The sequence below is a fragment of the Ornithodoros turicata genome, chromosome 6, assembly GCF_037126465.1.
Source record: "Ornithodoros turicata isolate Travis chromosome 6, ASM3712646v1, whole genome shotgun sequence".
NCBI classification, from domain to species: domain Eukaryota; kingdom Metazoa; phylum Arthropoda; class Arachnida; order Ixodida; family Argasidae; genus Ornithodoros; species Ornithodoros turicata.
This window is the reverse complement of record NC_088206.1, coordinates 61,377,178-61,403,283: the sequence shown is the minus strand read 5'-3', so window position 1 is coordinate 61,403,283 and position 26,106 is coordinate 61,377,178. Positions and strand designations below refer to the sequence as shown.

Sequence of the window (26,106 nt, the reverse complement as noted above, 5' to 3'; positions counted from 1 at the left end):
CACACGAAATTTTCAATTTGAACATATATGTCGTGTTCGTGGGAGGAGAGATGCAGAACTAGTGAACTATAATCGTGTTCAACTAAGAAGGGGAAAAAATCTAGTCCGTTAGCTCTCAATATATTACTGCGCCGCAGATAGGATGGCTGGACTACAGTAACTGTATAGCTGGACGCAGAGAGGTCACGCTCTTTCCATGCGCCAGATTATATAATCCATCATACTCACTCTGCTTCCGTGTTGACTGGTGAGACTGGCCCCGCCGCCCGTTTCCAGCAAATCGGGGGGAAAAAACGATGTCATTCGAGATGATGGTTGGCCAGGAGCGTGCTATACGGTGAAGTTTAAAGAGTGTAGTTGCGTGTAGTGTGCGTTAAGAGTGTAGGTCCGCCGACTACCCGAACGTTGAGGAAATTCCTCGGTGGTATCTTAGCTTAGGTAGTGCTTCACGGGCACGATACTGTCCTCAACGCGCTGCCCTTTCGTACACTGGCAAAGCTGTTGAGCACGGTAGTAAGGAATTTTCACAACGTTCGCGCACGGACCAAGGTCTACGGATTTAAATGGATGCTGGACACACAGCGAACCTGGGACCCGATTTTCTACTTGTCGTTATCCCATAATGCATCACTTCGGCGCGTTATTCGCCACGAGCTCTTACGCGAGCCTTGGAGCGCGCAAACTTTAGATAAACAGTGCAGAAATGCAGAAACCGACACTGAAGATTTTTGTTTAAGTTTACTTTATAGAAGGTCCACGCGAAAGCTTGTATAAATTAAACATAAACAAAAATCTTCAGTGTCGGTTTCTGCATTTTTGTTTATGTGATCTACAGGACTTGACTCCCCTCTTCGTATACGCTTCTCATAAACAAATGGTCTGAAAAGAGAACTTCACCGCATAGCACGCTCCTGGCCAACCACCATCCCAAATGATATCGTTCTGCCCCGTGATTTGTTAAAAACGGGAGGCGTGCGCCTTTTTGTGACAATTACGCAGTTATGGCAACTGTCACAAACCGGCGTACGCCCGCCGCTTTCCACAAATCAGGAGTGATAACGGTATCATCCTATGCCTTCACCGTGATTGGCCTTCACCGTGCATGTGGTCGAGTTCTGTTATAGAGCGCACAACGTTTTGTGTAACAATTTTGTCAGCTGACTGGAAAGCTTAAAATTTTGTAAGTGTTTATTGTTCACCGCTGGCATCCAGCGATGTGAACCTGGCTTTAGAGATACCCTGCCTTTTCCATAAAAGAACAAGGGCGGATTCAGGATTTTTTCTGAGGAGGTGGTCCAGCCATGGACAGCATGCTAGACACGCGATCTATGGTCAATTAAACACTATGTGAAGACAGAAACTGAGGAGGGGGGCAGGACATCCCACCCCTGACCACTCTAGATCCGCCCCTGTGTATCCGCCCCGTAAGAGAATACTGTGTACTTAGATAGGCAACATTCGAGTTATTGGCTGCCGCGTACACCATGGTATGTCCAACACTATATACACTCTTAAAAACGAACTTCACCGCATAGCACGCTCCTAGCCAACCATCATCTCGAATGATATCGTTATCTGCCCTGATTTGTTGAAAACGGGAGGCGTACGCCTTTTTTTTTGTGTGTGTGACACTTCTGCTGTTCATAATTGTCACAAAAAAGACATACGCCTCCGGTTTTCAACAAATCAGGGCAGATAACCATATCTTTCGAGATGATGGTTGGCTAGGGGCACGCTATGCGGTGAAGTTCATTTCTAAGAGTGCACGCAATAGCTCAGCACTGGTACAAAAAATAATATTACACGACTGCCCTACGATAGGCAAGTTCATCTTGGGGCAATCATCTGCAATGAAGATATCATCTGTCTTCAGTGAGGAAAGGAAAGACGAGATTAGAATAAACCACAATGAGGATGTAACGCGCCATATCCTCATTACTTGATCACTCCCATTGAAATCATACGCATCTTTCCATAATCGTAAACAATTCCTGCCGTCTTTCTTCTTCACCCGCTTATCAACGTGTCTAGGAGTACTTTCTCCTGTGAGCTGTTCAAGAACCCAAACTCAAGAAAGGAACTTTGAAACGACAAAGGAACGAAAAGTCACAAGTATATGTCCCTCCGCATCCTATATGTCCTTTTCGCACCACAGCGGAATCTAATCGCGCCTTTTTCTCCCACGTGATACGTATATCTCCCTTCCGTTCCTCATCTGCCGAACGACAACGATTTCCTGTCTGCTATACGTTTAAAAATGTCTTCTGCTCGTTCACAGACGCTCAGTTGTCAATTGCTACCGTACTTGCAGGTCCACTTTCGCAAGGAACCGCGGGTTCTGTTATCGTGGAACCAGCCGTTGGGTCGCATGACACTGGCCTTGGTTCTGTCGCTAGAATCTGTAAGAGAGAGAGAGAGAGTAGTGAACGATGACGTCAGAGAGTCGGGAATATTAGAAGCGACGAGAGACATGCGTCGGCCTTCCTTTTGCTGAGGGCGTCGTCTGCATCGGATCAGGAGCCATGGCATCGTCGAGGTTCTCTTGCAACGCAGTTTTCTGTGGACTGGTTCTTTTTGTAGCTGTATTGGTGCTTACGGTGCAAGCGACGGACAGTGGACGCCGGTTTAGGACTTTCCAGCCGTGTGAGCTTGTTGTGTCTCTCCTTTTACATTTTATTTAGTTTATTTATTTATTTATATTTATTGTTTTTGGTGCACACATTCAGCTTTGCCACAAAGAGCATAGCAAAAAAATAGACTAAATACCCAGGTTGCGACGGACGAGGATCAAAGGCACACTCTTAAGAATGAACTTGGCCGCATAGCATGCTCCTAGCCACCGTTCATCTTGAATGATGTCGTTATCGGCCCTGATTTGTTGGAAAGGAAAGGCGTACGCCTTTTCTGTGACACTGTGTTCATAAGTGTCACAAAAAAGGCGTACGCCTCCCGTTTTCAACAAATCAGGGCAGATGACGATACCATTCGAGATGGTGGTTGACTAGGAGCGTGCTATGCGGTGAAGTTCATTTCTAAGAGTGCAGGTCATAATTTGTTGACGTCTATTATGTCCACAAGGCCGTGGCGAGACGGAACTTCCTCCTGTCTGGTTCCCCTACATCCAATAACGTTACCAATTATATATCCAATAACATCACGCCGTTCTCATACAGTACCAATGGGAAACGCTTCTCTGCGCCTGCATTTGAGAGAGAGAGAGAGAGTTGCTACCGAGTTCAGTGATGTTCCAGTCGTGGCTAATATTACTAATTGAGGGACATTCACAATTTCTCACAATCCTATCAACGAATCTTCTGTACAGTGCAGAACAAGTTCCATACACAGTTTAGGCCAGTGGCCCGTAGTTGTTGGCGTTCATATCTGCCATTTCTTATCCTGGAGAGACATACTGCACATTACTCCCGCGTGGCCACTTCCTGCTGACATGCAAACAGTGGCGGGAGATTGTGCGCGATAGCGATCCGGCTGATAAATCAACATTTATCGACCTAATGCTCGGAATAACATTCATAGCACGCAGAGTCTCGCCCCGGCTGTCCACTGCGAGTGCGGATGTGACTCGATCACGACGTCGGTGTACCGCCTGTTGGTTACCATCAGAAATGGTGCATAATTATTAGGGTTCGGAATTTTAGGCATTTGCCTAGAATTGCCTGTACACGCCTAAACTTGTCATTTTCGGGGTTGCCTGCCTTGCGCTCTATTGAATTTTAGTATCTTGGAACATTTTTAGATGATATAACAGTTCTTTTTCTTTATTTCTTCTATTTTTTTTTCCTAAGAGGTGATGCAAGTGCCATTTTAGGCTCATGCGGAATGTTGCATTTTGCTTTTCGTTTCTGCGTGTTTGCGCCTCTTTTCCTTTTTTGCGTTTGGTTTCCTTCAATACCTTTGTTTGCTAGAAGAGGTTCACGTATACTTGATGAAAATATTTGGTCTCTCTTGGCCTTTCAGGATCTCCCAGAGCGGAGAATTAAGGGTATAATTCATTATAGTGTGGTTCTAGGCCGCCTCTGCATTCGTGTACCAGAGGTCAGAGCTTCTACGGTACCTTAGCCTTTAAACCAGCTAGTTTTCCTGGATGAAGCATTCTGAAACACCAACAAAGCCGAACAGCGTACCAGATTAACGTGCCTATTTTTTGAAATTTTAGTGCCTATTTTGGTGGTTTTCAAGGCCTAAACGCCTGCCTATTTCCATCATTTTTACTGCCTAAATTTCCGGGCCCTAATAATTATACATCGACGTTGTGTTATGTGCGGGCGAAGAGACTCAAGTGAAACGGGATGTTGACATTGTCTCGAGTTTGAGGAAAACCACAGGACGGGAAGAACACTCGGCCCGTGTTTTCCCTCAAACTAAGGCAATGTAAACATCACGTCAACACCAGCTAGCTTGCCTATACTCCTTGCTACGTTCATCGAGTGAAACGTGTTTTCCTCGCTAGTGTAACATTATAGCGGTGTTGTTATGAGATACCCGTCTTCGTTGCGCGAGTGACGGATGTACCGAGGCAGATTTCGCCATCGCTTTCTGTCGCAGATACCATAGATATTATTACTTTTTCCGCGTGAGAAAGAAAAAAAATATATACATACCCACACTGTTAAAACAGAACTTCACCACATAGCACGCTACTAGCCAACCATCATACCGAATGATATCATTTTGTGTCATGATTTGTTCAAAACAGGGGGGAGGCGCCTATCTGGGACAAGATAATCTGTCCCAGATAGGCGCCTCCCCCTCTTTTGAACAAATCATGACACAAAATGATATCATTCGGTATGATGGTTGGCTAGTAGCGTGCTATGTGGTGAAGTTCTGTTTTAACAGTGCACACTATCAGAAAAAAAGGGTGGAGCAGTTGCACCTTTCAGGAGGTAATATTTGTCGCATATGTTGCTCCTAAAAGGTTGCAAAGTTCTGTTACCTCACTCTCTCCCATGAATGAGGGTTACCACTTCTGATTCGGTGAGCGAGGGGGGCGTACGCCTTTTTGTAGCAATTTGGATATATGATAATTGCTTTTAAACCCTTTATCAGACGCTACGTTGACCTACACTCTTAAAAATGAACTTCACCGCATAGCACGCTCCTAGTCAACCATAATCTCGAATGATATCGTTATCTGCCCTGATTTGTTGAAAACGGTAGGCGTACGCCTTTTTTGTGACAATTATGAACAGCCTAAGTGTCACAAAAAAGGCGTACGCCTCCCGTTTTCAACAAATCAGGGCAGATAACGATATCATTCGAGATTATGGTTGGCTAGGAGCGTGCTATGCGGTGAAGTTCATTTTTAAGAGTGTAGGTGGTAACTATATAGAAGTTACCACCTTTTCACACCCTTTTTTCTGAGAGCGCGATGTTGGAATATTACGAATTCGAATTTAATAGGCCGCTGTTTCTTGAAAAAAAAAATTAGTAAATATGATGATGATCTTTTTGGACTTGATGTCGCGCTGGAACAGTAGGATCATGAACGATGCATGCCATTAAAGACATAAAAGTACATTGCTTTCATATTGTATGTTCTCGTTTTAGTGCCTGTTTGCCCCCCCCCCCCCCTTATTATTATTATTATTTTTTTTTTGTCCGATAATCCTTACACTCTCGTCCAATAGAATAGAACTTCACCGCATAGCACGCTCTGTGCCAACCATTGCCACGAATGATAGGGTTATTGCTTCTGATTCGAGGAGAGAGGGGGGCGCACACCTTTTTGTGTCAATTTGGATATTTGGTAATCGACACAAAAAAGGCGTACGCCTCCCTCTCTCTTCGAATCAGAAGCGATAACCCTATTATTCGTGGCAACGGTTCGCGCAGAGCGTGCTATGCGGTAAAGTTCAGTTTTTAGAGTGCACTCTCCTAGGCAATCATCATCCCAAATGATCAATCATTGTCTCCGCTGACTTGCTGAGAACGAGAAGGGCACGGATTTTTTTTTTTTGACAAGCCGCGGTTACATTCGATAGCAGCGCGTCTTATCGAGTTATCGCACCTCCTCGCACCTATCTCGATCAGTTGATTGGTTGACGTGGCGCTGTCGGAGAGGGTTTATTGCGATAACTCGATACGACGCAGATACGGTTACGATAAGTTGTCACAAAAAGGCGTACGCCCACCGCTTTCCGCAATCAGGAATAATACCGGTATCGTTCTGTGCAACGGTTGGCCTTCATCGTGTTATGTGATGAAGCTCTGCTCCACGCGCTGGCCATGTCACGTCGAGACTGGGAGGTACCCGGGTTCGAATCCCCGTGCCGGCTGTGCTGTCTGGGTTTTTCCTGGGTTTTCGTCAGACGCCTTCAGTCATATGTCGGCACAGTTCCCTCAGAAGTCGGCCCAGGACGCACATTCCCCCAGGGCGTCAATCGTGACGTTGCCCACCTCTGTGAGGCCAGGAGAGGGAGACAAGGAGGATTAGTATGCGTCCTGGGCCGACTTCACGGTGAACTGTGCTGACATTCGTCTTGAAAGTCACGTTCCTGATTGGCGGACTGTTAGTTGTTGGCAGTTGACCTTCTGCCGCGAGGGAGGTACCCGGGTTCATATACCTGTACTAGCTGTGCTGTTTGAGGTTTACCCAGGGTTTTCCTCAGACGCCGTCAGACACATGTCGGCACAGTCCCTTTGGAAGTCGGCCTAGGACGCACATTCCCCCAGAGCGTTAGTCGTGACGTTGCCCACCTCTGTGAGGAAGACAACGGCGAGCCCTTTTATCAGCGTCACCACCACCACCATCTGCTCCAAGAGCATATCTTGAGCGTTCGAGACGCCTTCCTTCAGGTTTCTTCTCCGTGGAGCATATGTGCTCTCATACAGGGTGTTTATTATAATCCTTTACAGATTTTTTTATAAAAAAAAGGCTATGAGAACGGCATAAATGTCTTTTTTTTTTTTTTCGTTGAGTTATACGGCCAGGCGGACATCCCATGGGAGAAATTATCCAACTACAAGGTGACTTATTAACTAACATTCATTAATTAGCTCTTTAATTAGTAGATTTCGGGCAAAAGCGAGATAGCAGAATCAGAGATTATGGACACCATTCCACGTTTTAAAAATCCTGAAAGGCGCGCGTGCGTTAAAATATCCATCCCCGAATTTTGATATGCAGATGAGCCGAAACCGAAAAAAGCGCGCTCGAGAAGCACGTCACCCTCGCCGACGGAGGCTTATCTGGACCGGAAAGCGGTTTCTCTGGCCAGCTGAGCGGCACCTACTCCAATCATCTCGATCCCTCCAAATCACGTGGCTCTCTGACGTGAAATGAGCGCTGTGCTCTCTGCGTTCCTGGTCGCCGCGGTTTCGGCTTCGGCTCGTTTGCGTATCAAAATTCCGGGATGAATATTTTATCGCACGTGCATGTTTCATTTTTAAAACATGGAATGGCTTTCAAGGAGGACAGCCTCTCATTCTGCTATCTCTGCTGTTTTCTGCGAGAGGATGTCCGGATGGACGTGGAACTCAAATGCAAAAACGACATTTCTGCAGTTCTCATAGCTTTTTATTAAAAAATCTCTAAAGGATAAAAATAAACACCCTGTATAGCTCTTTCGTAAACCTTAACGCTGGCTCTCCCTGTCTTTATATTTCCTGTTCTGCATTCTCATTGACGTCCACAAACATGCGCCTACTTCTTCTGACGTCATGTCGAATGTGAACGACAAATTAGTTTGCACCCTGAAAAAAAAAAGAAAAGGTGGTGTCAGAACTTCTTTTAAATGAGTATGTACTATGTAGCTAATAGCACACCATTTGGGAGTAAAATTTGTGCGTTCCAAATGGGGGTGCAGCACTATATACCCTATTTTTTGTAAGTTACCATCAGTGGTTCATCCAGAACCTCCCCACTTCATCGTCAGAATATAATTGTTGTTGTTGTTGCTATTGTTCATCCAGAATCCCCCAAGCACGCACTCTTAAAAATGAACTTCACCGCCACGCTCCTATAGCCAACCCGCCGGTTTTGTGTCAATCATGAACTGCACGACGCTACAAAAATGGCGTACGCCCCCCGTTTTCAGCACATGAGGGACGAGAACGATGTCATTCGTGTTGATGGCTGGCTAGGAGCGTGCGATGCGGTGAAGTTCATTTTTAAGAGTGCGAAGGGGGGAGGGGGAGGTTGCAAAAAAATAATGGGAGAGGTTGTTATTAGAGTTACGTCTTAACAGCTAAAGTATCATTACCCACACGTCTAAAGCTGAAATAGCAAGGACCACCCTGTAGGGGATGCATAGGTTAAAAAATTAGGGGGTGTCACCAAACATTTGGGGTGTATGCCCCCTCCCCCACCGCGCGCGCTCCCTAGGCGGTGCCGGCATCAAATTTGATGCCGGTATACCATGGTATACCATGCAACATCTGCTAAAAACATACAGCTCACTCTTAAAAATGAACTTCACCGCATGAAAAAATGGCTAGGAAGCAAGCGAGCTGGTGAAGATGATGCATAATGTAAAAAAACCCCGAGACTAGGGAACACGAAGGGACAGACACAAACACGAAGTCGAACTCGAAGTCGAACACGAAGTCGAACTCGAAGTCTGAGACTTCGTGTTTGTGTCTGTCCCTTCGTGTTCCCTAGTCTCGGGGTTTTTTTACATTATGCTTCACCGCATAGCACGCTCCTAGCCAACCATCATCTCAAATGATATCGTTATCTGCCTTGATTTGTTGAAAACGGTATCATTCGAGATTATGGTTGGCTAGGAGCGTGCTATGCGGTGAAGTTCGCCGGTTCGGTGCCGGCTGTGCTGTCTGGGGTTTTTACTGCGTTTTCCTCAGACGCTTTCAGACATATGTCGGCACAGTTCCAAATCAGAAGTCGGCCCAGGACGCACATTCCCCCAGGGCGTCAGTCGTGACGTTGCCCACCCTTGTGAGGCCCACAACGGCGAACCCTTTCACCACCACCACCACCACCACCTCATTTCTAAGAGTGCACTCTTAAAAATGAACTTCGCCACATAGCACGCTCCTAGCCAACCATCATCCCGAATGACAACGTTCTTGCCCCCGATTTGTTGAAAACGAGAGGCGGAGCCTATTTTGTGCCCACGGCATCCCATGGCTACGGCTATTTTTACGGCCATGGCTACGGCTATACGGCCCATGCCCACGGCTATTTTGTGCCCACGGCACAAAATACAGCCCGACACGGCAAGCCCTATCGCCACCACCACCACCACCACCACCATCATTTTTAAGATGGCGGCTGAGAACCTGATCAGCGACGTTTATCACACACATACTCTGGTGTTCACGGATGGCTCCATTGACCACCGTTCCCAAAGTGCTACCAGTGCGTACTACATCCCGTCAATAAACAAGGCCTGGCAAGGGAAATCAGTTCGCTTCCCAATCTCATCTACGACGGCCGAACTCCTGGCCTTGCTACACGCAGCTGCTGCGGTTCAAGTCACCGGAATACCTAAGGCCGTCTTGCTTACGGACTCCAGAAGTGCCCTCAACAACGTGATAAACCCCATGTGTGGTAGCATTCTGGCCCGATGTATAAGGAGATCGTGTGCCCAGCATAGGCTAACCGGAGGTGAGCTTACGCTCCAATGGATCCCATCTCATGTCGGCATCAGAGGCAACGAACGAGCGGACCAGCTAGCTTCCTCAGCACACAACAGCTGCAGCCCATCCTTAGCAGTCCCGGCCGACACTGACAGGCTCATGGTCGTCAAACAGCTAGTTGAGGTGCGTCACCCTGGCATACAGACATCATGCAGAATCACCGACCCTCTCTTCCCACGAAAGATCTTCCCCGTGGTATGCAGACAATGCTCCATCGATTACGCACAGGATCTGCGTTCACGAACTCGCAACTGTGCAAGATCGGCTCCAGGGAGGACTCCAGTTGCGGACACTGTAATCATCCGGAGACAATTGCGCATATCCTGACAGAATGCCGTGCATACCATGCCATGCAGGAAACCCATCTTCCCCACGCCAGGCCTGGTATACTGACGGACGTCCTCTTCCCCGAAGGTTCTTGTGCGGAACGACTTTCAAAAACTCGCGGCCTCGTGCGCTTTCTCCAAGCGACGGGCCTAGCGGAGAGGCCACTCTAGTGCACCTCTCACCTACAGAGTGCTTCTGTCCCATCAGTACCGGTCATCCTGCTTCTACATCACTTTGAAGTCCTCAACTCCCCTTTCTCCCACCTTCTTTTCCTTTTTTTTTTTTTGGCTATAGTCGTGACGATGCCCACTTGAGTGCGGCCAACAACGGCAAGCTACCTCGACCCCCCCCCCCCCCTCATTTTTAAGAGTGTACACTCTTTCCGCATAAAACTTTTTTTTAGCGTTGAGGTGAATATTGCTGATACTGCCACAAATATTTCGAATATTGCTTTAAAAAAAAAAGAAGTAACTGCATCATTCACACTGCTGATATCCCGTCCTAGCACTGCACTAAACTATAGTTCGACATATTACAGGCAATTCTACCAAGTACAGTACTCTTCCTGCAAAGTTGTTCCTGAAAGGCTGTGAGGAGAAGCCCGTCTGCCCGCTGTACCGCGGAGACAGCGTGACCATGGAAGTTCAATTCGGTAAGGATGCGGTTCCTTTCGAACCACTCTGAACTATTGTTTTTAAAGGAACAGTACTGTGGCACCCCCCCCCCCCCCCAAAAAAAAAAAAAAGTCTACCCGCGCCTTTTGAAACATTGTGTTTTCTATATACATCTAGCTCTGAATGAGATTCAGTTTTGGTAAATTTCAAAGTCATTGAGCAAAGTATATAGCGCGAAGTTGTAATGCGAAACGTACGAATTCCGTATACAGAACAGTCAATAGCAGTTGAGTGCTCCTCACAGCACATCCATTCCTGCGTGACCTTTCATCGCCGTCGATCAGGGCTGATGTTCTTATAGGACTAACGTTCTTTTTCAAACGAATATCTTTCCGTGGGAGACACTGAGCTTTTCGGCTTTAGGTGACGCTGTATTAATTTTTGGCATAACAGCCTATACCTGAGGTACCGATCTCTTCTAGGAATTCCGCTTCCCCCAATTTTGTATTCCACTGAGAGTAGATTGTGAGAACATAGATCTTAGGCTTTGGCTTTTTCTCTTTTCCTCTCTGCTCCCTGCCTCTCCCTCCGTAGTCATTAACAGCGTATATTCACACGCGCGACATTCCTACGGAATATCCCAGTGGAAGTAAAAGCAAAAAACTACTCACAGGGCAGGAGTTCCGCCAAGTCATATACGTTGAGTATTCGCACAGAATAGCAGGCGACACCATTGACCCTGTCGTCTGCTATACGGCACAGCCGCCGGATATGCCTTTGAAACTTGCCCTACTAAAATACTCTGCGTTAATTTTGAGAGATGCTGCAACCACGTGTTTATTAAAAGATCTACTCACCATCGAAGTCATATATCATCATGATCAAGTTGGTGATCACATGACGCGTTTCTCCTTAGCAGGCATTTATCATCGGAAATGTTTGCGCTTCAACTCTTGTTTCTTCCGTGTCTTATCATACAGGATACTAATGTGTCTTATCATAGTGGAAGTAAAAGCCAAAAACTGCTCACGAGGCAAGAGTTCCGCCGCGTCTTACGTTGACAATTCGCACGGCGTAGCAGACGACACCATCGACCCTGTCGTCTGCTACGGAATATCTGGCAATGCCGCAGGATATGCCTTTGAAACTTGTCGTACAAAAAATCCCCGGTGTTAATTTTTAGACCTGCTGTAGTCACCTGTTTATCAAAAATCTAATCACCACCGAAGTCATATATCATCGTTCTTGATCAAGATGCTGTCACGTGACGCGAAGAACAACAACAACTTTATTCCAGATGATGAATGGGGAGTTTCATTGCCAGGGGCAATACTCTACTCCATTGCTGGTGGGGATGTGGGGAATGAAATAATGAGCCCCTTCATAACCACATAATAATGACAATAATGACAAACAACAATAATGAGCCCCTTCACGTGACGCGTTTCTCCTTAGCACGCATTTATCCTCGGCTTCAACGCTTGTTTCTTCCATGTCTTATCATACTTATCACAGTGTGCTTTTGTTGTAATGGCTACGCCTATATAACGTGGATGTATTTCCCTCACCCAGTCTCACCCATCGACACCACCAGCGTGTACCGGTCCATGTACGGCTGTTTCGGAGCCTCTCGACGGCGCCGGGAAACCCGTGTTCGCTATGGCCGTGAAGTCAACGTCTGCAACGTTACTGCGTCTGCAAGTGGGGAGAGCTGTACGCAGAACCATGGACTAAAGCAAGGGGTTGAATACATACAAAGTGGGACTTTCAGAGTGATGCAATACTTCCCCAAGGTTAGAACAAAGTGAAGCTGGTTTTTCTTTTTCTTACCTGGTTGGCAAAGAGATCACTCACTATTGAGATGCAGTTGTAGGCGGGATGCTGCGTGGAGTATGGTTTATTCATATTAGGGAAATTTTTTATATAACTATATAACTATAAATATAAAATTCTGATTCTATAATTCGTGGTTCCTATAAACGTAAATTGAGAGGATATAATGAGAAAGATAAAGTGACAAATTAATATTCGTTGGATGCATTTCACGAAGCCGTGCAGATCACAACCGATGTATATGCGTTTTAGAATTTTCAGTATTTTTCGGTCCGACGTTTTTGCGAACAATTTACGCACGTGTGCAGAGTAATTACAAAAATGTCTCTTCAGCTTTCAACTGTGATGCTGCGAAGCACGTCTCAACGTCGTTAACGTTATTTAACGTTTCATTAACTATCTTGTGTTTTCTTTTCAACTTCAGGTATCTGTGAACGTGGAAATCGAATTATACGCCAAGGAACGGCGCATTGTGAAGCCCCTCGCCTGCGTCCGGGTTCCGGTTCAGATCATGTAAGTCTAATAACCGAATTTTAATCTATTTTAGACTAACAATTTTTTTTTTTTCTTTTTCAGGGACCGTTCCTGAAGAACTGACCTCGTCCAAACTACAACCGCTCCTGGTCTAATAAAAATTGCCCTCGTGAATATATGTAGCGTTCGTTTCTGCTGGCCTATCATAGAATATTTAATTTTAGTTTCCGTCATCTGTTTACGGATCCCCAAGCAACACGACATCTTGGCCCAATATCGGCTGGACATTGGGTCGAGATGTCTTGCTGCTCGAGTCCCGGCTCGCAAACGAAGAGCCCGCTCGGTAAGAGATTAATTTGCTCTCACTGGTTGTCAAGTGTATTAAATTGTTCGATAGAAAGAAATAAAACTGTGGTGCGTGATTTTGAAACAAAAAACAAAAATGGATAGTGCTTTTTCTGCATTGGTGAAACAGAACTTCACCACATAACACGTTCCTACGCAATCATCGATTCCTCGCCCCTGGCGATGAAATTCCCCATTCATCATCTTACTATAAAGTTGCTGTGCATTCCTCTCTCTCCCGATTTGTTTAAACTGGGTTGGATCCGCCATTCTTTCTTTTTTATGTGTCCAAACGAGACGTACACCACCTCTTTTCAACAAGTCAGGATCCAGTAGGATACCGTTCTCAACAGCTCAACAGACCAACCAGCGCACAGAATGATACCGCTCGCAGACTCCTGATTTCCTGAGGACGAGGGACCGTACACCAATTTTTGGGACGCATTGCGTACCTATGAAGTGTTGCAGAAAAGGAGGAGGGGGGGGGGGGGGCTACATCTCCCGTTTTCAACGATAAGATGACGGATTCAGTGCTGATTAGCCGTGAGTGTGTTGTGCGGTGAAGCTGTGTCTTTCCAATGCGCATGTACGAAAAGATAGATAGAGTGAAAGGAGGAAACGAGGAGAGAAGGAGTTTTACGCCTGCATGTTTTCACGTGTGCAAACATGCATTACATACACTAAACACAGAACTTCACCGCATAGCACGCTCCTAGCCAACCATCATCTCGAATGATATCGTTATCTGCCCTGATTTGTTAAAAACGGGAGGCGTACGCCTTTTTGTGACACTTATGCTGTACATAATTGTCACATGATTATATTCATGTTAAAAACTCTGCATCGTCAATCTGCCAGGACAATTGATAATGAATTGAGATTGAAAAAAAAAGCAATGTATACATTGCAAAAAAAGATAAGCAATAATTCGGTGTATATAATAATAATAATAATAATAATAATAATAATCTTATTTTTGACTAGGTGCCCATAAACAACAGGAGGGTCTGGGGAATGGTGACCCCAAAAATAGAAGGAAAATACCAATTAAGATATAGAACAAAAAAGTTAAATATGTAAATAACAATCGCGGGAAACAACACGAAAAGGGGAGATGACATAAACTAACATTAATTATAGATTTGAGAGCATTAGTAACATTAGAACTCTCAGCATCGGAAGTCATCCCCATATCATCGTCATCATGTATCTCTCTCTCAGCAAATATACGTATTTTTCATTTTTTTTTTTTTCTAATAACAACAATGCATACATATGTCTTGTAGCTTATGGAGCGGGGCCTATAATCACATTTCCCTTCGATTGAAAAACCTCGTTTTGACACCCATAGCAATATCCACGTCACGTTTTATTCAGAAGAAGAGTTACGCAGAACTGTTTTCGTGAATGATCTGAGTATGAGTCGCAACAGAAAAGAATCGTCAAAGAGAAAAAGAGGTGGTGAGGAAGTACATCCTACGATTACTGTTGCTCAGTAAATTAGCTCCCAGTGTATTAGTCACACGTCACGTCCTTTCTCAGAGCCGCGAAGTCGATCTATGAAAAATATGCAGGTTGACGATACATGTTACGAAAACAGGGCAAACGAACGAATGAGAGAAATACCGAGAATATTATATGCAACAAATTTATTTGCGTGTCATCGAACGGTTGATAACGTGAATAACGCGCAACGAAATGTACCGAGACCAATAAACTCTTATATTGTTATAAATTGTCAAGCATGCGTTGTGCGCGTTCAATGACAAACACCGTTGTTGAGAACGGGGTAGCGGACTTGCGGTCGCGCTGAACCGAACTACATCGCAACCGAACCCCTTCAAGCGCAAATCCCGAGCGCAGCGCCCTCTACCGGATACCGCAGAAAGTGTTGAAGATGGCGCAATAATCGCGCAATTAACGCTGTCTCAATCTCTGCGGTGCACGAAGGCATCGCACCGTCAACTCGAATAACGAAGCTCGTTTTAATGCACGGAGAAATGAGATAATAAACCAACGCAAAACCCGCCACGACATCTTCCAGGTCCAGCACAATAGTGTTCTCAACAGACGATTTTTTTTATATTTTAAATATTTTTTAATCACATTTCTTTTATAGCGCGGAGCAAGAAATTCGTCTTCAAGACGGCCGTCCTTGAAGATCCACTTTTATCTTGTGACGGCAAAGGAAAGGCGAAACCTGTTTGGGGCGAGAGGAAGCGTCCGCGCACGCGCACGACACACACAACTCTGACTGGTAACTAAAAAAAAAAAAAAAACGAGCACAAGCTGCATCATACACAGCCAGCATGACGGGAGGCTGCTCGCTTGCTCCAGTGATGTAGCTTTTACTCACCGGCATCGACAAAAGGTATGACATCGCTATATGCGGCTTCGTTTTTCGCCGATGCATTGCTGTATGTGGACCGGAGAAGAGAAGGGGGGAGCGCGAAGTGACAGTGAATTTTTGCAGGTGTTGATAGGAGGAGGACATCTGGATTGAGGACAGGGGTCAGAAAGGGGGCGGGGATTGTAGTGATGGGCGGGACTTCGAACTTGCACGGCAGATCAGTGCGGTATAGTGAGATACAATTCGTGGTGCTAGAATCTGCTTGATATTGGAATTTTTTCGCTCTCTTACTTTTTGTTTATTCTAGAATTTTGAAATGTCTACGCTGTCTCTTCTGGACTATTTTCCTGAAAAGCGGTCCCCTTTACTGTACACTCTTAAAAATAAACTTCGCCGCACAGCACGCTCCTAGCCAACCCTCATCTCGAACGATATCGTTGTCTGCCCCGATTTGTTGAAAATGGGAGGTGTACGCCTTTTTGTGCCAGTTATGAACATCGTAAGTGTCACAAAAAAGGCGTACGCCTCCCGTTTTCAACAAATCAGGGCTGATAACGATATCATACGAGATGAAGCTTGGGTACACTCTTAAAAATGAACTTCACCGCATAGCACGCTCCTAGCCAACCATCATCGCGAATGATATCGTTATCTGCCCTGATTTGTTGAAAACGGGAGGCGTACGCCTTTTTTGTGACACTTATGCTGTTCATAATTGTCACAGAAAAGGTGTACACCTCCCGTTTTCAACAAATCAGGGCAGATAACGATATCATTTGAGATGGTGGTTGGCTAGGAGCGTGCTGTGCGGTGAAGTTCATTTTTAAGAGTGTAGGAGCGTGAGTATGCGGCGAAGATCATTTCTAAGAGTATAGCTCGGATCTTTGCTTCTTCTAGAAACTGCGACGGGTTCCCAGGTTTTCTTAATGCTCTATGAGTGGTATATTTCTTTCTGGTCTCGATATTTTTTTATGCAAGCAATATTTTTATCTCCGGGCAAGAAAAAAACAAAACAAAAACGAAAGGCCATCTCGAGAACGCGATGAAAGTATTAAGTAGCTCCTCAAGTACTTTGCATTTTAAACAATGGGCATCAAAAGTCGCATTTTTCTAGCACATTCCATACACATTGTTTACCTGTTACGTTACGCGTTACATAATCGATAGCATTTTCGCAATGCAATTGCACATGCAATTTTGTTTTCTGTTTCTTTTTTGTTGTTTTAACGAGCCCATGCAACGTGCTGATATGCCTCGGTTTCGTGATATTGAAAATAATACCTGTTCCGCTCTACGCCGACAGTGTACTTACATATAAGGAAGATGAGTCTCTTTGTTTATGTGCATGTCTGTCTTCTTACATGTATACTTCAAGGTGCACCTTGTTTGTTACACGCTTCAAAGCGGCACGATTTACATCCGATAACATTGGTTTTTGTCCGATTATCGGCGAGCGAATTGAAGTTGAAATACGCGAAGAGTTTGCGTGATATTTTTCGAACAAGTCCGACTAAAGCATTTCTATTTAACCTGAATATAGTCTAGGTTTTCGATTCGTACAAAACGTAAAAAGAAGGGGGGCACGAACGCAGTTACGTAATGAATATCGCACGCACCTGCACCCGGAGCACCTCACCTCCAGAGCTCCTCGCGTACTGCAACAAAAATTGTGCTTTCCAAAAAACATTTCGCGACTTAAGTCCCTTCTTTCTCTTCTCTTTTGAGTTCTGTTGTTCTCAGCAATATTTCAGTCTTAGTATGTAGTTTGTAGAACAAGCACGCGTATAGCAAAACAAGAAAAATCTCTGGTCGAGGACGAGGAGATATCCGATCATCTCGAACTTCAAACCTCTCAAAACCAACAAACGTAATAACAGACTCGACCCCACACAGACACCAGGTGGCCCCGTAGCAAAAAAAGAACGAAGAAGAAGAAGAAAAAAAAACACAGCGGGCACAATTTTCTGCACATGCTGAAAGAGCGTCCGGATGGTTCAGAGAACTGGAATAAGTGTCTGTGTAGATATGTGTGGATCCTGTTTCAACGACGAGAGACTTCCTCTCTGCCGGTATGTGCTCTCGGAATGGGGGCGGATAAACACCGGCCACGCGATTAGACCACTTGAGAGTGCAGGAAGAGAAAAGCGCGCATTTCTTCTCCGAGACACCTGAGAATATGATGGCGAAGGCTGTCAGCGGTTAAATCGGCGCATTAGAGGAATGCATTCCCCGCACACTTCATTTTCCCGCGAGGAATGGTAACTCTATAAGGAGATGATATTGGATCTGGTGTGTTAATTTCTTTGCCTTCGGTCTCTCGTACTTTGGTGATAACAAAGTGATAATGGAGAAAGCTGGGCTAGGCGCATTCAATGTGTCGAGAAAATGTATATTAGCCGTTCAAGGAATACGTACGTTGCCGGTCTACCCGAGGATGTTTTTGTTATTATCGAAGGTAAAACTCCTCTGGTGCCCAGTACCACGTAATTTTGAAGTCTGCGCCGTTCTTTCGAGGGCGATGTTTACTTCGATATCAGTTGTCTGTCTCGCACCCTCCCTGTAGACAGCGGGTCGGCGATACGTTTCTTATCTTTCTGACTCTCTCACCCTGCAGCCGCGCGCAACTCTTTCTTTATTGGTGACTCTTTTTTTTGCTCTCTCTCTCTCTTTTCATATCGAGCGCTTTGATTTTCAGTTTCCGAAAGCAAGCGACACGTGCATATCTATGGACGTCTATGGGTCCCAGTTCCTTACAAAAAAATAAAAAGGAAGAAATGTATCGTGTAATACATTACGTATCTTTCAGCCTTGAGGCAGGAAAGAGAAGGTTTGGTTGCTTTTGTATCTGGTAGGGTTCGTGTCATTTTGCTCTTATCTGGGGCAGTCTACAGAATTCGTGTTACATGTGATTAAATTAACGTATTGACGTCTGATTGAACTGGACTGGATTTGAGTATTAAAAAAAAAGACTGTGGCTACACAAGTGCTGAGCCGACTGCTGCAGTCTATATACTTGCACCACTAAGGTGATTATTGTTCACGGGGACTTTCTACAATTTCTACGTTGTGCAAGTAAGGGTTTGGTGGCGTTAGTGACGATGTGGTGACAGCAATTAACAATCAACGAGTGAGACATTATTATGAAATGAATTGATGATGGTTGATGTGCAAGAGTTCCATGGGATACCATCGTGGAGATAATAGCACCCCAAGGAGTACAACATGTTGGCCCAATATTGAACCAATATTGGCAATACTGGCCAATACTTGGTCCAATATTGGCAATACTGGTCAATACTTGGTCCAATATTGGCAATACTGGCCTATTCTTGGTCTAATATTGGCCTAATCTTGGTCTAATATTGGCAATATTGCGCTAGTCTTGGTCCAATATTGGCAATACTGGCCTATTCTTGGTCCAACATTGGGCCGACATTGCCAATATTGGTCCAATATTGGGTCAATGTCTCATGAGTGTCATGATTCCTGTTTCGTTTAGCCTTCCAATCAGATGTTATGGCGACGTCTGCACCCCTCTTCCTCTTCCTACTGGCCTTCTGGTGGATGTCGTGCGACGCCTTAGACGACGCCACGCTTCAGGCTGTCCAGGGTCACCTTCTGGAAGCCCTAGGTCTACCTGCGAGACCTCGGGGGCGACGGGCCTTGTCGTCCATGGTACCTGACGTCATGATGCAGCTTTATAAACGCCAGCAGCGTTGGACAGACATCATAGACCCGATGGCTGAACCGCATCTTCAACTGCTTGCTGGAGGCATGGCCGATACGGTACGGAGTCATCGGCATACCGGTAAGCATGTGGGCCGTAACGGTACCGGTGCCATTACTTTGACGCAGTTTCGTCTCGTCAATGCTTCAGTTTGAATTGCTACAATATTAACAACGAAGGCGGTTTACATACGTCATTATAATTACATATGTACACGTAGAATGTGATGTGGTTCCCACCATCACGATCAGGATCGGCATCGCCACTCCGATAATACCGTCATTTCTCATCATCGTCATCACTCATATTAGATCCCTTAGCTATGGGGTAGCGTTCCACTCCTATAGTGGAAAACCCCACTTCATCGTCAGGATATAATTGTTGTTGTGCTGTGGCTCTTAAGTATTACCACAATATTAACAACAAATGTGCTTTACGTACATAATCACACATAATTACGTACGCAGAATGCGCTGTGGTTGGGTTCTCACTCAGCATTACGTTTTTCGGCAGTATTTCGCTCGGGTGTCGTGACACTTTGTTACGTGTGGTTTATTGCATCATGCACAGATTGCACTGCTTGCGACACACTTCTCAGTGGTTCAACAGCCCGTATTGGTTTTGTCGCCTTCCAAGGGGTTTGCCGACATTGTGTTTGAAGGGGGGTCATATATGCCACAGGATTCTATCAGTCAGGTGAAATAATCTTGCAACGCCTCGAGATTTCAGACAGGGTAAAACGCGAGCTGTCGATTTCAGACAAGTATGTCGCAAGCAGTGCAATCCGTGCATGACGCAATAAACCACATGTAACAAAGTGTCACGACAACCGAGCGAAATACTGCCGAAAAACGTAATGCTGAGTGAGTCGCAAGCAGTACATGTCGTGCTTGACGAGATAAACCCTGAAACACACGTACGCGTCAAGCTCCGACGTCAGCGGAACGAGATAGCTACGGCCATTCCCATTGGTAGTCGGACGCACGTGACCTCTCTCTCGGTGCTGCCTCACTGGCAGAGACTCGCCTCCAGTGAAGTCAGAGGCGCTTCGGTATTCGTGGTGCGGATTTTCTATACGCTACGCAAGTAGGTCAGCTGTCTGCGCAGCTCCCCAGTTTTCCTCGTTCCTCTATTACTCGTGAAGCGACCTCATTGATCCGTCTCCCAAATAAGGGGGGCAACATTTCAAGGTTGAGGCGCACGTGGTTTCTTCCGAGGACCCATGCCGGTCTGCGAATGCCCCCTTATTGCTGCCTTGTGATTGGACAGACACTTTATCACGTGGTTTCTCTAAATTTTACCCTCTTTCCTGCGCACAGACAAACTGTTGTAGTGTATTGCACCCGGTGCGGCAAAAACTCGGAGTGGAGGATCACGTTGGTGGAAATAATTGTCGCTCACGTTCATTTAGACTACTTTGGGACGGCCACCCTTAACCTCAAGGCAGAAAGCGTCTGCGCGCGAAGCGGAAAGGATTATGACAAATTAACCGCAATCAAGCCTAATTTTCGTCTCCGGACACGCGCTCGCTTGCTTCTTTGTAAGTGAGAGGCCAGAAGTGCATGATGTAATAACACATATAATATAAAGCATCACGGGTGTTGGCGCCATTCAACGTGGCGACGTTGCTGGGAGTTTTAAGTGCCAGTACGAACTAAAAAATATGTATTTATTTTATTTCGTATTATAAGAGACTGAGTACACAAAATATAAATTCCGGCTGTCTCCGAACATTACCGCTTGCACGAATTTTTAAAGCCGCCGCAAAACTTCATGCATTGGGACTCACCAAGAATAGGCGACGTCATCGAAAGTTGGCTTCTCTCTTCTAGCAACAGCACTAACGTCTCCGCTCTTCGCCCAACGTTGGAAAGTTTGCCAGCAGCTGTGGCAACGCCACCTAGATCGAGTAAGCCTGCATAGTTGTCGGGTGTGTGTGTGCCTGAGGGGGGGGGGGTAATGGCAGGATCGGCTCGCCATTGTTGGCCACACAGACGACATGACACGTCGGCCTAACGTAACGACTAAGAGTCAGCCAATCAGGATCGTGTTTTCAACGGCGGTGGCCAATCACGAACGTGCTTTCAGCGGTCGTAGCCATGGAGACGAACCACCGTCGTCTGCGAGTAGTGATTGAACGTCCCCGTGTACTAAATGAGAAATATTTAAAAATATAGCGCAAAACGGTCCCATGTCTTTCTCAAGATTGATTTTCTGGAAAGCGTGTTGCACTTTTTGTCTACAGATTCAGGTCTACAGGTTCCAAGATAGCTACAATCATTTGCGAGTTCTTGAATTCGCAGAACGGTGAATCTCAGTAGCAGACGAATTCTGACTTTCTATGTCCACGTAGCCAACGAGGGAGAGGAGGCAATAGGCAGGCCTTCTGTATCCTGGTGGCGTTGGCTGTGGCGAGGAGACAGAAATCGGCCTTCGGGGACAATGTTGCCAGATGCATTGCAGACCGCGCACCCGATAATGTCGTACTTCTCCAAAAATATAAATTAATTTCATAGTACTTCCGCCTCACACATAAGTAATTTTTGGGGGGGGGGGGGGGAGTGCAAGACACGTGTGTTGCAATGCCATTAATGCGGTAAGATTCTGAGACTTAGCCCGTCGTGGCATTTTAAATTGTTTTAGCGTTGCTTAGCGTCGCATTTTGGCTACGCCCTCGTACGTTTTGAGAACCTGTCCCACGTATGCTTCATGGACGTGAAGACACTGCTTCATGATTGGTCGTTTCTTTTTCATGAACTCTGCCCTCAGAGCAGAGGCAAGACGACGCCTACGGCCCAGACCGGTTCAGGTACCGCTTCAACCTGACCGCCAACCGAGGAGGCGACCCCGAGGAAACCTTACTCGGCGCAGAACTTCGTCTCTTTCGACGTCGCGCGTCTCCCGAAGAATGCCACGACCGGTACGTCGTCCGAGTCTACGACGTCTTGCGTCCAGCGACTAAGAAGCTTGGAGAAGCCCACCTGAGACTTCTGGACACGCGCATTCTTCAACCGACACGGCGAGACGGTTGGATTGGGTTGGACGTCGTGCCTGCCGTACAGCGATGGGTGGCGGGAGAAAAGAATCACGGACTATATGTTCAGGTATGCTTGTTACAAGTTCCTAATATGCGGAGATGAGCAGCACAGACGTCACTGCATAATATGCAGCACGGAACGCGTGCTAAGTTAGAGGAAGTGTATATTCTCCCCTATGTATACAAAATTTGTTGCTTGTTTCATGTGAATCGATTTCGCTTGTGGATCTTGTGCATCATAATGAAGGAAAGGGAAGGGGCACAAACAAGACTCTTCTCCTTCTTCTTCTTCTTTTTTTAAGTTTTATAAGCGAGCAGAAATATTTTGACATTCATAAGAAATTCACCAGATTGCTTCGGAGGTGGAGTGCGGGATAAAATGTGTGAAGTTTCTAAAATGGATTTAAAAAGGGACCAATGCTAGGGGAACGAAAGGACGGACACAAGCATGCACTGGACAGACAAACACTTTATTAACCTAATGGCCCGGGAAAACATTGTTATCTCCCGAAGTTCGAACGAAATAATTGTCACCTGAAAATTTCGTATATTAAATCATGCGCCAGATATGAAAACTGCAAGTATATATATAACCCAATGCCTATCCCCCAGGTGTGGAGCGAAGACCCCAACTCGAACACCAGCAGTCTCCTTCGAGGTCTCGGCCCCCTCGCCCTGCGACCGACGACTCCACCCGACCCGTCCTGGTCCTCCTATCAGCCCGTCCTGCTCACGTACACGAGCTCGTCTTCCAACTCTTCCGGTTCAAGAGCAAGGCGTTCGACCCGAGGTTCGCGTCGCCAGCATCGACGCAAGGGAGCCAAACGCGACGCCTGCCAGCGGTACCCGCTCCGCGTAGAGTTTAGTCATGTCGGCTGGAATGATTGGATAGTGGCGCCGCCCAGCTACGACGCGTATTACTGTCATGGAGACTGTCCTTTCCCGTTACCAGACCATCTGAACGGGACAAACCACGCCACCGTACAGACCCTGGTGAACTCGATGAGGAATGGTGGCAACGTACCCCGTGCTTGTTGCGTGCCCACAGACCTGTCACCTATATCGTTGCTCTATGTGGATGCGTCCGAAAGGGTTGTCTTGAAGAACTACCAGGACATGGTTGTGGAGCACTGTGGTTGCCGATGACGGATCGGTGTTGTGGTGAGAATACAACGGTGTTGAAACGTTACCCTAAGGTGATGAACGACGTGACGTCAGATATATGTGACCTGTGATTGTGGGCAGAAAGGATTCTGCGTGATAAGCTCCCGGGACCTGGCTGAGTTCGGTTAAAAACCGGATGGTGTTTATATATATCATACACTTGGAAGTGTTGACAATTTTTGAAAGAGACGTCAAATTTGATTACACCATCCGTGAGGACGGTGGTAAGATCCTCATGGCTAAGAGTGGGCAGGACGCATCCAGTTGGTATTTAACGGCAGTGCCAATATATTATCATGTGCCATGTTTAAATTTTTCGTTCCAAAGGAACGGTGTCGTGAACACCATGAAGATATCGCTGAAGATTTATTCACCCATTTGTTACCGCGGTTAAATTTTCAATGATAATAACAGCGTGAAAAAAAAAAGACAGTGTCGGCCCTCTGAATGCTCTTGTAATAGTTACATAACTGTTCAACCTGTACTGCGAAGTGAATAAAATTCACGATACGAGAGAATGATTACAAGTTTGCTCAACAGTAACTCATGAGCTTCGAGTTTGAATTGTCGGAACTGCTGAGAAAACAAGCTTTCTCTTGTGCGTAGACGCGGTTGAAACCACCGATAGGAAACGGACCACACGCAGGGCAACGTCAGACAGGGCTGGGTTGCTGGCGCCACAAGCTGTTTGTCTCTCAGACGGGACTGCATTTCGCCCCTTTTCATCACAAAGAGGGTGAAAAGGTAGCCGTCCCGACGTGTGAATCGTCTCCACCCGCTTCTGGCCTGTCGATGAGTATCTGGCGAGCAGACGACGCCGTTGCAGACGACGGCTCCCGCTGATGCAGATAACGATCGGAACGGCCGACTCCCTCGAGGCGGTGGCGCCTTTGTTGAATACGTGCGTCTTCCTCAGAATCGGAACAACGCCGTGTCCATAGGTTCCCCTCCCCCCAACGAAATTATTCCCCAAAAGGAAAATGGTGAGACGTTGTCATTCGTGTCTGCGGATTGATGAATGACATGATGAGTCGTGAGATCGGTACAGTGCTCGACTAAGACATGTACATCGGAATACGTGTCACGACGTGTGAATAGTTCCTGGTGCAGGGATTTGTTGTTGTTCCTTTCAGGAAAGTACCGAAACGTGCCAGCGGAATACGGGGAGCCCAGTTTCAAATATGTATTTGATAAATAGGTACATGGTGTGAAATATCTGCCTTCAGCTTCTTATAGTACAAAAAACCTACTGCCCTGTAGGGTTGCACTTCAATGTAAAAAAGCTGGAAAAAATTGTATCATATTTCAGACGGCTAAAACGGCAAACTGCTGTGAAGCGTTTCGCTGCATTTATCATTACGACAGTGATGCTCAGCAAAGCTTGCTAATATAGGTAAAAATGTTTGCCAGCAATAAATTCATTATACATAGGGCATCCTTGTGCTCCACACTAGATGCTCTGGAGATAGGAATGATAATAGTATTGAAAAAAAAGTTGAGAGCAAGAGAGCACATATATGGGTAATAATAACTCTAAGTTACAAGCAACTTGTAAGTGTAATTGTTACGTTTTGCAGTAACTGAGTTACTTTTCGACTAGAGTAACTGCAACTAGTTGCCACTTTTGATTGCAGGAAGGAAATGTAAAGTGCAATGGGAACCACGCGTTAGTTTCTTAGCGGCGTTTTGTCGCTCTTTAGAACGAGCGAGAAAGTACGGACATGAGCTTCAAATAAATACCCTATATCCTTCTTCCCAAATAAGCGTTCCAAAAATTTCGTCATCTCATGCGCAGCCGGGATTGGGCTAGGGGGTCCATGGAAAATTGTCTTCCAAAAGGGCCCAAAAGGAAATGATGTCTTGGCAGATAAGGAGGCTGATCTGTACCTTTGGACATCGTGCACGGATGATGCCGCCCGTATAGGTGGCGAAACGTCTACGTTTTTAATTGTTTTTTCACTGTTGTGTTAAGCCGGAGATAAAAGACACTTTCAAATAGGAAATTTTCTGTTTAGAACGTGGTTGGCTAAAATAAAGTTTTTGCGATGCAAGTCAACAGATGCAAGTCAGTTACTATTTTTAGGCTAACCGCATACATTTGCGCGAGGTCGCTTTCATATAGTGACGACGCCTCACAGAGAATATATTATACACGCATATATATATATATATATATATGATGTAACGAGGAAGAGGCCGAACTCACGCTCTTGCATGCATTAATCATTAAACTGACATTGCTTGGAACGAACGTTCCTGTGTTCATCACACACACACACACACACACACATATATATATATATATATATAGAAGCTTAGGAGGGCGGTTGACCACGAGAATGAAATAATTATATATATATAATTATATATAATATTTATATATATTAATATTATATATATATATAATTATATATATATATGTATATATATATATGTATATATATATATATATATATATATATATATATATATATACTTGTTTTCGGCAAAGATAACATGCACAAATCCGCACGTAATTTTGGCGGGAACTAAATCCACTGTTTCTCAGTATGCACCAGCTTGCCTGCGCTCTTTCACTTCTGTCTACCACAACCAGTTTCGCTTTCGTTTGGACCAG

At 45.6% G+C, this 26,106-nt stretch overlaps 2 protein-coding genes across 2 annotated transcripts; both read left to right on the top strand.

Moving 5' to 3' along the window:
* The first annotated feature begins 2,472 nt into the window (after nt 1-2,472).
* On the top strand, nt 2,473-13,042 carry LOC135396892 (uncharacterized). Its single transcript, XM_064628117.1, has 5 exons — nt 2,473-2,643; nt 10,484-10,597; nt 12,132-12,352; nt 12,817-12,905; nt 12,969-13,042. The coding sequence occupies exons 1-5, from the start codon at nt 2,523-2,525 to the stop codon at nt 12,979-12,981; spliced, it is 558 nt and encodes a 185-aa protein (XP_064484187.1). The 5' UTR covers nt 2,473-2,522; the 3' UTR covers nt 12,982-13,042.
* Nucleotides 13,043-15,477: 2,435 nt separating this feature from the next.
* Nucleotides 15,478-24,010, top strand: LOC135396891 (bone morphogenetic protein 2-like). Its single transcript, XM_064628116.1, has 4 exons — nt 15,478-15,582; nt 19,061-19,369; nt 22,058-22,392; nt 22,938-24,010. Exons 2-4 carry the CDS (start codon nt 19,078-19,080, stop codon nt 23,469-23,471), a joined length of 1,161 nt encoding a protein of 386 aa, XP_064484186.1. The 5' UTR covers nt 15,478-15,582; nt 19,061-19,077; the 3' UTR covers nt 23,472-24,010.
* Nucleotides 24,011-26,106: the final 2,096 nt, after the last annotated feature.

Coding starts and splice junctions, on each gene's coding strand:
- LOC135396891 (XM_064628116.1), top strand. CDS start 19,078: ATGGCGACGTCTGCACCCCTCTTCCTCTTCCTACTGGCCTTCTGGTGG. Junction 19,370..22,057: donor ACGGAGTCATCGGCATACCG/GTAAGCATGTGG, acceptor CTCTGCCCTCAG/AGCAGAGGCAAGACGACGCC. Junction 22,393..22,937: donor ATCACGGACTATATGTTCAG/GTATGCTTGTTA, acceptor CCTATCCCCCAG/GTGTGGAGCGAAGACCCCAA.
- LOC135396892 (XM_064628117.1), top strand. CDS start 2,523: ATGGCATCGTCGAGGTTCTCTTGCAACGCAGTTTTCTGTGGACTGGTT. Junction 2,644..10,483: donor GTTTAGGACTTTCCAGCCGT/GTGAGCTTGTTG, acceptor GACATATTACAG/GCAATTCTACCAAGTACAGT. Junction 10,598..12,131: donor GACCATGGAAGTTCAATTCG/GTAAGGATGCGG, acceptor TCCCTCACCCAG/TCTCACCCATCGACACCACC.